The 13,444-nt window shown below is 34.2% G+C and overlaps 1 protein-coding gene across 1 annotated transcript; it reads right to left on the bottom strand.

Annotated features, from left to right (window-relative positions):
* Positions 1–6,068: 6,068 nt before the first annotated feature.
* Positions 6,069–8,593, bottom strand: LOC111490444 (probable zinc transporter 10). Its single transcript, XM_023139069.1, has 3 exons — positions 8,021–8,593; positions 7,780–7,929; positions 6,069–6,577 (listed from the first exon to the last, which is right to left on the bottom strand). Exons 1-3 carry the CDS (start codon positions 8,591–8,593, stop codon positions 6,272–6,274), a joined length of 1,029 nt encoding a protein of 342 aa, XP_022994837.1. The 3' UTR covers positions 6,069–6,271.
* Between the last annotated feature and the right edge of the window lie 4,851 nt (positions 8,594–13,444).

Here is a 13,444-nt window from a genome sequence, read left to right as displayed (position 1 = left end):
ACTAATGTTAATGATGATTTGTGACTTGTCAATATTTGATATTTGAAACTTATGAGATTTTTGTTTTAAACAATTAAAAAAAAGAACCCGGCAATTCACGGGTTGGGTTATGAACTCTATTCGGATTGTTCGGTCACCAACTCAACCAACTCAATTTTTAAGTTGATCTAAAAGATTTTTCCAACCCAATCCAATCGAACCCTAATTTTGTTCCTTCAAATTTAATACCCGTTTGATTTTAATCTCTATATTTTATATTTTAATTTTTTTTAGTTTTTTTATTTGTATCATTTTTTTCATTAAGGTTTTTTCCTTTCATGGATTTTTTTGTTTTTAAATTTAAGGCTTTTTAAAGGTATTTTCCAAAACATTTCCTGATTTTATTTTCTTCAAATTGGGAATGTGTATTTTGGATTCTTTTTGCACAAAAAACATTTCCAAATATGCTATTGGGCAGACAATGGCAAGTATTGAATCTTTGTGTTAAAATTTGGGAAAATTTTGTTTTATGAAGGATAAATTTGACTCGTTTAATTATAGGTTTTAAAAATTTTGAGGAAAATCGGAAAAGGAAAGTCCAAAGAGGATAATATTTGTTAGCGATGGGCTTGAGCTATTACAAATGGTATAAGAGCCAAACACGAGGTGGTATACCAAGCAGTGTGCCAGTAAAAATGCTGGACCTCGAAGAGGTGAGATTGTGAGATCTCACATCGATTGGAGAGATGAACGAGTGCGAGAGAGGATACGTTGGGCCCTAAAGAAGGGGGTGGATTGTGAGATACCACACCAATTGTGGAGGAGAATGAAATATTTTTTTATAAGGGTGTGAAAATCTCTCTCTAGCATACGTGTTTTAAAAACCTTGAGGAGAAGCCCGAAAGGGAAAGCCCAAAGAGGACAATATCTACTATCCGTGGGGTTGAGATGTTAGAAATGGTATCAGAGTCAGGCACCAGACAGTGTGCTAGCGAGGACAATGGACCCCGAAGGGGGTAGATTGTGAGATCCCACATCGATTGAAGAGTTAAACGAGTGCCAGCAAAGGCGTTGGGCCCCGAAGGAGGGTGGATTTTGAGAACGACATCAATTTTAGAGGGGAACGTGTGCAAGCATTCTTTATAAGGGTCCAAACTGACAGACCACGTACATTGTAGAGCGTGCATGATATAGTATGTGTTAGCTCTAGGTGTTCAACTATGTATTCTACATGTAGAGCGTGTTTATCTGCACAAAGCTAGGACGTTAGAGTTAGGTTGGCTAGAGGATGACCTAGGTCATGATGCCTCCAGTATATTGAACACTTTAGGATCATGAGCGACAATCGAAGGGTCTAGACCTTAGTGCTTCAAGACTAAGAAAGACTCGAGGAGTCAGAATAGAGCAACCTAGAGTTGGAAGACTGCATTAAGCCACCTAGCCGTCTTAGGAATCTAATAGACCTCATTGGTCCCCATATATGACTAAGATGAAGTTTGAATGGTGGATTATGTGCTTAGGTGATCGATAAGAATATCTCCTAGTAAAACATGCATGAGAAAACTCAATTAAGATTAGGACGCTACAGCTAGTGCGGTTTACATGTTGACCCAGGTTAGTATGTTTTCAGTAGACCAAGCACCTCAAGAACATGCTAGCAATCAAAGGGTTAGACCTGTGTGCACCTAGAGATTGGTTTGACCCGAAGAGTTAACCCCAAACGTCCTAAAAACGAGAGACGAGATTTAAACCATCTACATGCCCTAGAGACCTAGAAGAACACCACGACAACCCTAGAGAAAAATAAAGGTAGCTTGTAGGCTGATAACAACCAGTACAATATTTGCGGTGCTTCTACCTCCCTTTTCGCTCTAGTGGTACCGTCAAGCTAGGTGTAAGGCTGGTTAAAGACGTGTGACTTAGAGAGAGTTTGGCTGGATTACCCTATGTAGTGGTTCCGTCATTTGTAGGGTTATTATGGGACAAGTTGGGTTGGTTGGATTGGTAACCCAATCAGACTCGAAAATTTTCACAACCCAACCTAACCCATTCGAGTTGTTAGGCTGTTATATTTTTTTAAAATTTTAAATATTTTTTATTTATAGAATTCATAATTATTTGATATAATCTTTGATAAAAGATATTAAAAGTTCACAAACAAACACGAATCAATCTATAATTATTAAAAAAAAGTATAATTCTTCAGTAATAACAAGTTAGAATGGTAACATCCTAACATAATTCAACGTTACCAAAGAACTAAAACAACTAAATATGAACACTTACTAATAAACAATAGAAAATAGAAATAATTAGTTGAAAGAAACTATGAATAACAAAAATAAAAAATACTATAAAAATATTTTACTAATATTGAAAGAAACTTATTTTCTACACATCTAATTTTGTGTCACTGTTTACATTTTGGCAACTTTTGATAAAAGAATATGCTTTAACAATACTCAAATATATATATATATATATATATATATATATATATATATATATATATATATATATATATATATATATATATAATTTATGAACATTTATGTATATATATATATATACATATTTTTTATTTAATTTCAATTGTGGTGTGTTTTGTTTTAAATTGTCAAAAATCATATGGTATGAACCCAAGTCCATCGATAGCAGTCCTATTTCGGCTTTCCATTTCAGGCTTTTCTTCAACGTTTTTAAAACGTGTTTACTAGAGAAAGGATTCCACACCCTTGTAAAAAATGTTTAGTTCTCCTCCCCAACCGATGTGGGATCTCACAATCCACCTTCCTTTTGGGCTCAGCGTTCTCGCTGACACTCGTTGCTCTCTCTAATCAATGTGGGCTTTAAAACAAATCAACGGAAAATTAAAATAGATACAAGTAAAAATAAAACACAAATACCCTATGATAACCTATAGTCTACTAAATTAAATACAACTACCTATGATGCCTCCATTAGCTAGGTAGGGGGGCCTTGCCTTTACCTGGAAAATAAAAGTAGCATGTGGATAGAGTATTTTAAGAAATACTCAGTAAGTGACTCCACAGTTGAAATTAGATGCAAACACATACAATCATGAATGAGACCTATCTTTTAAATTTATATTCTCTTAGGTGTCCTAAGTGGCTCATTGGATGTATATTTACTATTCTACACGACGCATACCTGCGAGTATGGACCCACCAGTCGGTTCACACAACTCCTGGGCCCCTTTCCTGAGGACACTTCGTAAGAATAGTGACCGTCGTAGTATTATGATAAAAATAATAATCATTTTCCTTTTCGTAATGTATGCGTCCGTACCCATCGTAAACAGAGAAATTTCTCGATGCATGAAACATACAATGATGCATGAGGTTTCAACATTTTTCATTTATTAAACTATTTAAATCAACCCCTTCCATTTTTCCTTCATATATATCATTTTACAACATAGCCTTTTAAGACATGTATCAGGGTTGAATACCGTATCATTCATATCATATATCGTATTATGTCATATCATGCACATAACATGTCCTTCAACATATCATATTATATCATGCACGTATCATATCATAAAACGTGTTATACACCATAACATATATCATATCATCAGCACATCGTATCATAACACGTGTCATGACATTAACATATCATACCATAGTTGTATTATATCACAAATCGTTTCATAAACATTTCACATATATCAAACATATGACAACTGTAGAACCCCATGGAGCACATGTCATCATACAAACATAAACTTCTAATCATGCCGATAGTAATGCCACTTACTTGGTTGGCCTTAACGGACATTCTCCCTAAAGTTAAGTGCTTGAGTTCGTTCTCTAAAGCTTATTCCAAGTGTTGCCGAGGTATCTCCTATATAACATTTACTCAATTTTCTTAATAACTCAATTTCCTAATCTAATTTAACTTGAATCTCATGATTCTTGGTGAGTATCATTATCTAACTTTTTCCTTTTTTTTTTTTTTTTTTTTTTTCCAATTCGTTACACTTACCTTATTTTGTCTTGTCTTTTTTCATCACGATTCGAGATTCGAAACCTCAAAAACTAAGTCGTGATAGCTCCACTCTCCCATTGACCCGTAAGAGACTTAATTTATGATTAGATCATACCGGTACTAATTAAAGCAATAGATGCAGTTATAGGGGTAAAACCGACTTTTGAACTAGCTATAATTACAAACAACTCGTGGTGGATCAAATTGCTAAACACAACTTGTCCTACCATGCATAAGAGTGAAACTCTAAACTTTTAATGAAGTGACCTATAGTTATGGAATGAAAATTGATTAATTAAAGAGTTTAATTAATTAATCTTCTACCATTCGAGCTTATAATCACTAGATCCATAACGTCTCTTCCTCGCTTAGAGTAACATTAAAAGGATCAATTTAGTTGAATTTTTTTTTTTGAAGGGTTCAAATTAATATTAGATACATTAAATATAAACGAAAAAAAGTATATTTAATTTAGACCCTTCAAATTAATATTTAATATATTAAATATAAACATAGAAAAATATATACATTATTAATTATATTAGATGTAGTTCAAGTATAAATATAATATAAGAAGAAGAAACCGCAATTATTGGCAATTATTGAGAATTATAACACATAATGCATTATACCAAAGTTTTTAAGGATTAAAAGAAAGTCAAACAAATTAAAATAGAAGATTTAATACTTAAAAAGAAATCAAAATGAGATTAAATATGAAAATTTGTTGAATAAAATCAAAAGGTGAGATTTTATTCTAAACCAAATAGACTTAACAACCACGTTGAGTCTCGTTAATTGATAATATCTGAAGCAAAAAGATTTTTTCCATTTGGGTTGGATTGAATTTTGGAAAAATAAAAAAATTCAAGACGGACTCGCAGGTTGACATTTTTTAGGTTGATTCAACCCGATTAACCCAAAAATAAGATTACAATCCAACCTTTCCATACGTTTAGGATTATTACGAAGATTAAGAATATTTGAAATTTGTAGCTGATATTAGTGATGCGTTGGTTGTGAATTCTATTCAGATTGTTCGGGTCACTAACCCGAAATTTTAGGTGGGTTCAAAAGATTTCTCCAACTCCAACTTAAAATAAAAAGACATTTGAGGAGGGAATGAATAAAGGTATCAATTGTTGATATTTTCAAGCAAAGAGATTTCATCTAAGTCCTCGATAACATCTTTCAAGCAAATATCATTCAATCTTTATTAAATTAAGAGATTTGCATTAATCTATAGTAAGATATAATATTATTTTGAAAAATAGAAATGTATTTAATTTTAGAGTTCTAACAATAAAAATATGTAAATAGTAACTTTCTATTTTTAAAAATTTTTCTTAACCATTTTATTCTCGGATTGTTCTTATATAAATTTGGTATTGTTTCATTTATGCACCTCTCATTTATTCACGCCAGCTCGCTGCTACTTTAGTTCGTCTCCTAGATAGCCATATCTTAGTGGGAACAGTACCTATAATAGACCAAGTCCACCGCTAGTAGATATTATCCTATTTGATTTTCCTTTTCGAATTTCCATTCAAGGTTTTTAAAACCGATTTGCTAGAGAAAGGTTTCCAAACTATTATAAGAAATGTTTCATTCCTCTCTCCAACCGATGTAGAATCTCACACTACCATATTGTTTTAGTGACTCACGTTCAAGATTCGAATTTTGAACATTGAACGTTACAAAAATATGGTTAAGTTTTTCTTAACCATCCTATTCTTGGTATCGCTCTTATATAAATGTGGTATTGTTTCATTTATGCACATCTCCTTTATTCACGTGTCATATGCCGTCTAGTTCCTACCTTGGTTCGTCTCCCAACCATATCTTAGTGGGAACGGTATCTATAATAGACCAAGCCCATCTAGTCAATACTGTCCTCTTTAGACTTTCCCTTTCAAGCTTCTATTCAAGGTTTTTAAAACCTATCTATTTTATGATAAAAGTTTCGTTCTTATCTCTAATCGATGTGAAATCTCACAGTACCATATTGTTTCAATGACTCATGTTCCAAATTCAAATTTTGAACATGGAGCGTTACAAAAATATAGTATCTTTGGCATCGAAAAGTGATTTTATAACCGAGAGAGTACACCATATCATTAAAGAGATCGTACCAATTAATTACAGCCTAACAACCCAACAAAAAAAGAAACAAAACATAAGGAAAAAATCATCAGTTTAGAACAGAAAGATTTGAAATTATAGAGTGATACATAAATGGAAAGATTGACAAATGTAATTGGCTAAGATAGTCATCTTGTCAAGCCCACTTCGCCATTAAAGACATACCACCAGCTCCTAAGAGAACGGCAATATAGGATTTGACTTGAAGTTTGATGCTGCCCTGCAACTTTGGGCCCATAAAGTCAGCTGAAAGAAGATCCACTAAAGCCATGTAGATGAGGAGGCCAGCTGAAGAAGCATTGAGTAACCCCACAGTGATTAAGGCACTAGGGCTGTTCTCTTTGTATGTCTTTGACAACCCTATTCCTAGGGCTATCCCAAATGGGGTTGTCACCGAGAAGAAAAATGCCATTATTGCCCTCTTCATCCATTTATATTCTGCCTGCAATGTTTTTTTTCCACACTAATTAAGTTAGACTCGAAATTTAGGGCTACTAGGGTTTTGGGATTGCATTAGGTTTGGCTAGATTTGACTCGGTTGGTTGATAATGAGTCGTTTAGGATTGAAAATAATATAGAAACCAAAGTAATTCGAAAAACGGAGTATGATAACGAGATAAATGTAGCTTATCCTTTTATTTTATTGAAATTAAGAAGGATAGTGTGAGGTCCCACGTCGTCGGTTGGAGAGGGATCAACATTCTTTACAAGGGTATGGAAACTTCTTTCTACTAGACGCGTTTTAAAAAACATTGAGGGAAAGTTCGAAAGGAAAAGTCCAAACAGGAAAATATCTGCTAACGGTGGGTTTGAGTTGTTAGAAATGGTCTTAGAGGTAGACACTGGGCATTATATCAACGAGAATGCTGGACCCTAAAGGAGGTGGATTGTGAGATCATATATCAATTGGAGAGAGGAACGAGTGTCAGCGACTCTGGGCCTCAAAGGAGGGATTATTGTGAGATCCCACGTCGATTGGAGAGAGGAACAAGTACCAACAAGGATTTTGAACCCCGAAGGGAGGTGGATTATGAGATCCCATATTGGTTGGAGAGAGGAACAAAACATTTTTTTATAAGGGTGTGGAAACCTCTCAATAGACACGTTTTTAAAATTTTAAGGGAAAACTCAAAATGGAAAATTCAAATAGGACAATATCTACTCGTAGTGGGCTTAGGTCATTACCAATAGCGAACCAAATTAAAACTAAAATAATAGGCAATAATATAAATACGATCTCTCAATGAATATAAGTCCTAATCAATTTTGAAAAATATGTGAACCAAATTAAAACTAAAATAATTAATATAAGTCACAATCAATTGATACTTAGTTTAGATTTGTCGCCTTTAGTCAATATAATCACCCTACAAATGGATGGAAAAAAGTCATCATTTGGGTCATATAATGACCCGATAATGACCCTATGAGGTACGTTTTTGTCAACTAATGGTTCACAAGGGCATCGACTTTGAACATTAATGATAATNATGGAGACACGACATACAAAACTAAAAAAAAAAAAAAAAAAAAAAAAAAAAAAAAGATATGGCCAATAATTGATCACATTGAGACCACAAAAGCTACTTAGAAATTAGAAGAGTAATTTATAAAACAAGGCTTAAACAAGTAGTAGCTAATCACCTGAAGAATGCATCCACCAAGACCCATCCCTTCAAACATTTGATGGAAACAAAGCGCAGCCACTAGGCCCTTGATTGTGCATGTGTCGTTTGTGGCTCCAAGTGATAGACCAATCACAACCGAGTGAACCACGATTCCCAATTCCAAAACCTAATAAAACGTTTTGAACGGTGATGAAGATTTAAATATACAACCTCATGATTAAAAGAAAAATGAAATGAAAGGGAAAGAAAATGTTCACCATGGCAATCACTCGGTAACGTAATAGTTGAGAACCAAAACTAATTTCTTTGCTGTCACTAGTAATAACTATAGGTAACTCTTGATCTCCTCCTTGAGAATTTTCAGGCATAACCTCGGAATGTTTCTTGGTATACAAACTCGTAGCCATGGAATCGACCATGAGCGTAAGGATCGCCGACATCATGGCAACGAAACCCGAGAAGGGAAACTTATGCCATGGATTCTCTTTCAAACAATTCGACCAAAGCATGTCGAAAGAATCAGGTAAAACATGCATGAAACCGGTGGCGAGAATGATGCCAGCCGCGAAGGCTTTGAGGATGATGAACATGTTTCTATCAGGGTGCAACGACGGGATAGATCGAGTGAAGAGTGGTAAACAAACGCCGATCACACTTGCAATGAGGACTGAGAAAATGGCGATGATTTTGAGTCGTAATGCCTTTTCTTTATTGGTGCATTCATTTGTTGTTGTTTCACATTCATTAGATTGTGAAACAGCTTGGGTTGTGAGAAGACAAAAGAGAAAGAAGAAGATGGAGAAGAACTTGAAAAGTGAAGTGGATGCCATTGACTTGAATTGGTTTTGAGTTTCTTACCCTTTTCTCTAGTTGATATCTCAATTTCCTTGAGTTGTGGAAATTGCAGAAAGAGAGGTTATTATTTATATGCAAATTCCAAGAAGAAGATTCTCTCATCAACCCTCCAAAGGGTATTTTAAATAAAACGTTTCTAATCTTGTTGCTATCATATGCTATCTTTCTTTTTAATTCAACTACATCTCAATGGCCCCATTGATAAGTTCAATCAATTAACAAAAGAATTATAAACAAAGTTTTAGTTATTAACTTTGCTAGCTCCAACTTTTTTTTTTTTTTTTTTTTTTTGTTGAAAAAGGTGGAGAAATATAATCGAAGAAAGATAATTTTTGATGGAGTGTTTATTTGATTCTCTAAATTATTATAGATAGAAAACTTTTTTCACCATTTAAGTGGGTGATTTAATAAATATTCTTAGAATCAATATCGAATACTGGAGAATGCGGACTCTGGGATTTATTTTAGACCAAGAAAGAAAGAGAAGGGTGGAGACGGAGTGAGATCTACGCCTTTTGGATTGGTTTGCTATCGAGCAGATGAACACAGTAAGAATCTCGAGCATATTTTAATTGACTAATAAAGAGACCATCAGGAATGGGTGAAGAGCCATTATGATAGATCAAGAGACAGTGATTTTGTTCGGAGTGGAGGTTGGCAACGGAGTAGTAGGCGGAGCTGGGGGAGTAGTTGGCGCCATAACAGGTGGTGAAGTTCCAATGGACAGAGAGGGAATCATGCCCCCCCGGAGCAAGAGACGAAGATGGTGTTGAAGTTGTAAGAGTCGCCACAGTGGGCGAAGGAGCCAATTTTGGCGAGAAGGCCAGCGACAACTTGGTTGGGGAGGAGGCCGGTGGGGTGCTCGGATTTTAAAGGTAAATCTCTGCAGAAGGTCGACAGGCTTGTCAAGATTCCATATATTTCCGATGAGAACGCTGATGAACATCTTGAGGTTAGGGTTTTTGTGAAGGATGAAGAGCCGATTGGGAAGAAAATGAAACAAACTACGTTGGCAAAGGGAAAACCGATTGTATTGGCAAAGGGCGAAGGGTGTAGCCGAAAAGTAATTAATCGTCAAAGCCCTTGCTTTGTCCGAGAGGGCTCTCATACCATTGAAAATCGTCAAAGCCAGTAGTGGTAGTAGAGAAGAAGACAAGTAAAGGATTCAGAAGCCATTGAAAATAAAGAATCAGAGTTGCTAAACCGAGAGACCTCTCATACCATGAAAATATTTGCTAAAACCATAACATCTAGATGGTGGTGAAATTTCTATATCTCTAATCATTTAGAGAATCAAATAAATTACAAAAGACAGAGAAACAACAATAAATAGACAGAGGAAGACATCATGAAAGACAAATATATAGCTATTTGCCGATAATAAATGGTCAAATTTATTATATATGGTAAATTATAATTCTGTTTTACAATGAAATCACTTTTTCTTTAACTCAATTCTCGAATATTCGATATCAATTCTTCTTCGTTTCGAATACTTAAGTCGCATTATCAACAACTTTATTTCAAAGTTATCACACGATAACCAATTATAAAAGATCGATACATTTTTTTCTAAAGTTTCACACTAAAGAATATTTTTCTAACTTCAAATAAATTTTCAATCCCATCACACTTTTTCTTTTGCTTTTATCTTTTTTCTTCGCCAATCCCTTTCTATAATTATTTATTATTAAGGGCATTTAGATATTTTTTTTTCTTCTTGTTTTGCATCCATTCTATTAGCATATAAAAAATTAGGGTTTGCATTTGGAGAAGCACATAGATAGGTGTGTACGAAGAACAAGTGCATGTGGAAGCTTGTGGGTAGCCATAGGCAAAGGCCAAGGCATGCAAGTTGGAAAGATTTGATATCTATATGTCAAGTTGGAAAGATTTGAAATTTTTTTCTCCTATTAACAAGCTAGAAAGTGACTTATAGCAAATTATTTGTTCTTAATTTCTTTTTACAAATCTTGTCTCACCCCTTTTTCTTTCTTAGAAAATGAAATTAATTTAGGCCCAATTTTATTTTCTTTTTCTATCTTGAAATTTTGAATATTACGAGCTCTTTAAATTATCATAATATAAGTAAGTAGGTAATGTAATTATATGGTATAAGATGTAGGGAAATGCTAAAGTCATCCCATGCGAAGGAGAATACTTATGTCATCAGATATCAAATCTAGATTTCAAATCATGTTCTGAATCTCGGGCTTGAGACATTACAAAAACAAACATTTTGAAGATTTAAGCATTCAAAGGTTGTGTAAGATCCCATATCGAGTTGGGGAGAAGAACGAAATATCCTTTATAAGGGTGTGGAAACCTCTTTCTAGCACACACATTTTAAAAACGTTAAGGGGAACCTTGAAAGGGAAAGCTCAAAGAGGACAATATTTGCTAGCGGTGGGCTTAGGGTGTTACAAATGGTATCAGAGCCAGACACCAGACGATGTATCAACAAGGAGGTTGTTCCCCAAAGGGGTAGACACAAGGTGGGGTGCTAGTAAAGACGTTCCACATCGATTGGAGAAAGACTCGGTTAAAATAACACTTATACTAATCAAACTCCTATAAAATATTTGTAAATAAACATAATTTTAAATTACAAAAACACTCCACGACAAGTTGAACTGAAATGAAAACGGTCTGTTTCATCCCTCCCTTAATTTTCTAATTTGATTTCGACAGATTCAATTGAGTTGACTTTATGGGGTTTTGTTATTAAATGTTAATTTATAGAATTTTTTTTATTTTTATTTTTATTTTTATTTTTTTAACTTCTATCATTATGTCTTTAAAAAAAAAAATAAAAAAAAATCTAACTATAGCTATAACGATTTAAAATTTGGAATCTGATGACCTCCATATTTTCCCACCTTCCTTACAACATGGTTATATTATTTACTTGTCGCTTATAATAGTAAAAATTATCCCCGTCCTTCCAACATGATTATGGTTGAGCGACTGAAAAAATTATATATACTTTATTTGTATAGATAGTGATTTAATTTCTTTTAAACGGGATCATTCTTATTCAGAAGTGTGATTAGTTTATTCATGTACTCGTCATTTACTTAGATGTCACAAAAACACACTCGAGAAAATATATGATTTAATCCATAAATAAAAATTATTTATCCAACCATATTAAAGAGAAAAGGTTTCTTTTTATTACTCCTAAAATAGACATGAAAATGAAGACAAACAAAAACATGAATATTCTATCATATTAATGAAAAATTTGTTACTACGCATACACTCCATGAATAGGAGAGAGAAAATGTTACGAGAACTCTGGCTAAAAGAATTTATATGGATGAAGAAAATAGGTTTTGGAAGCACATCAATTAGTTATATGTATGGTTTTTGTTTACTAAATATGGGTTTAATCGATTTAACCACTTATAAATATAATCTATCAAATATATTTGTGTCAAATGTTTACGAAATATCTACCATATATATATTTACAAGAGATTTATGAGATATTCTTTTACTAGAAAAAAAAGCATTAGGCTCTATATCCCAACAATCGGCTCCTGGAGACTGATCCAGTCAACCAAGATTTTCATTCTCAATTTCACTACACCATTCCAATTGAGGCTTTGCACGAGTTCAATGTTTCAATATCAACACATTTTGTCAACATGTTTGCTGGATTTTTTACACACTCTATCTCTTCCAAATACATCACCATCTTCCACTAACATTGGGTGAAATGGTATTGCCTTCTGTCTTTTGTCTTTAAAGATAGACCGGGTTCCTCACCAACTGTGTGACACAAAGACTATTTTTATAAAGAATCTTCTCGGGCGGCTTCTTGCCCAATTCTTCCAAATAGTCTTTCATCCATATGATCTCCTTTCCAGTTTCAACTATTGTCATGTACTAAGCCTCAGTAGATGAAAGAGCAACGCATTTCTGACTTACTCCCACTTGATTGTATCCTCCAACTCTAAGGGTCTCATCAAAGGGCTCTGGTTCTTCATTTTTAGTCAGCAACAAATAATGCAATGAAGGTGAATATCTATCTGGTGCTATAATAGTTCTTGATGATCTATGTCTGGTTCTTCAGCAACGATATCAGGAGTTTCTTGAGCTTCTGCTGTAACATCATTGGGTGAGTTTTCCTGCACATCAAGCTCAACTCCCACTTACTTCGTTGTCTCAGAGTTTATCTTCTCTTTGTCCTTGTACACGACATTTTGATCAAAGGTCACGTCACAATATCTTAGAATTTTTCTATTCTTGTCATCCCAAACCCTATATTTGAACATATCAGAGCCATAGCCTCTTAAGTAGCACTTCACAGCCTTAGCATTAAGCTTCTCTCTTTTTTTTGATCCACATGAATATACGCAGTTCAACCAAAAGTTCTCAAGTGAGAGTACTTGAGTTCTTTTTCTATCCTTACTTCTTCTGGCAATTTGAACTCCAAGGGTACCAACGACCATCTATTGATCGAATAGGCTGTTATGTTCACAACATCAACCCAAAATGTCTTTAGTAGTCTAGAATAAATCCTCATATTTCTTGCCCACTCATTGAATGTTTTGTTCATCCTTTTTGCAATGCCATTTTGTCCTGCCTTACCAGGAACTGTCATCATTAATCTAATTTCCTCAACTGCACAAAATGTTTTAAACTCTGACTTGTTGTACTCTCTTCCATTGTCAGACCTCAGGCATTTGATCCTCAAGTCGGACTGATTTTCAACTTCAACATTCCACTTTTTGAAGGTGGCATACACACCTGACTTGTGTTTCAGAAAATAAATCCATACCTTCCTTCTGAAATCATCGATGAAGGTAACGTAGAACTTT

This window comes from Cucurbita maxima, unplaced genomic scaffold (genome assembly GCF_002738345.1).
Source record: "Cucurbita maxima cultivar Rimu unplaced genomic scaffold, Cmax_1.0 Cma_Scf00015, whole genome shotgun sequence".
Classification (NCBI taxonomy): Eukaryota; Viridiplantae; Streptophyta; class Magnoliopsida; order Cucurbitales; family Cucurbitaceae; genus Cucurbita; species Cucurbita maxima.
This window is presented reverse-complemented; position numbering and strand designations above follow the sequence as displayed.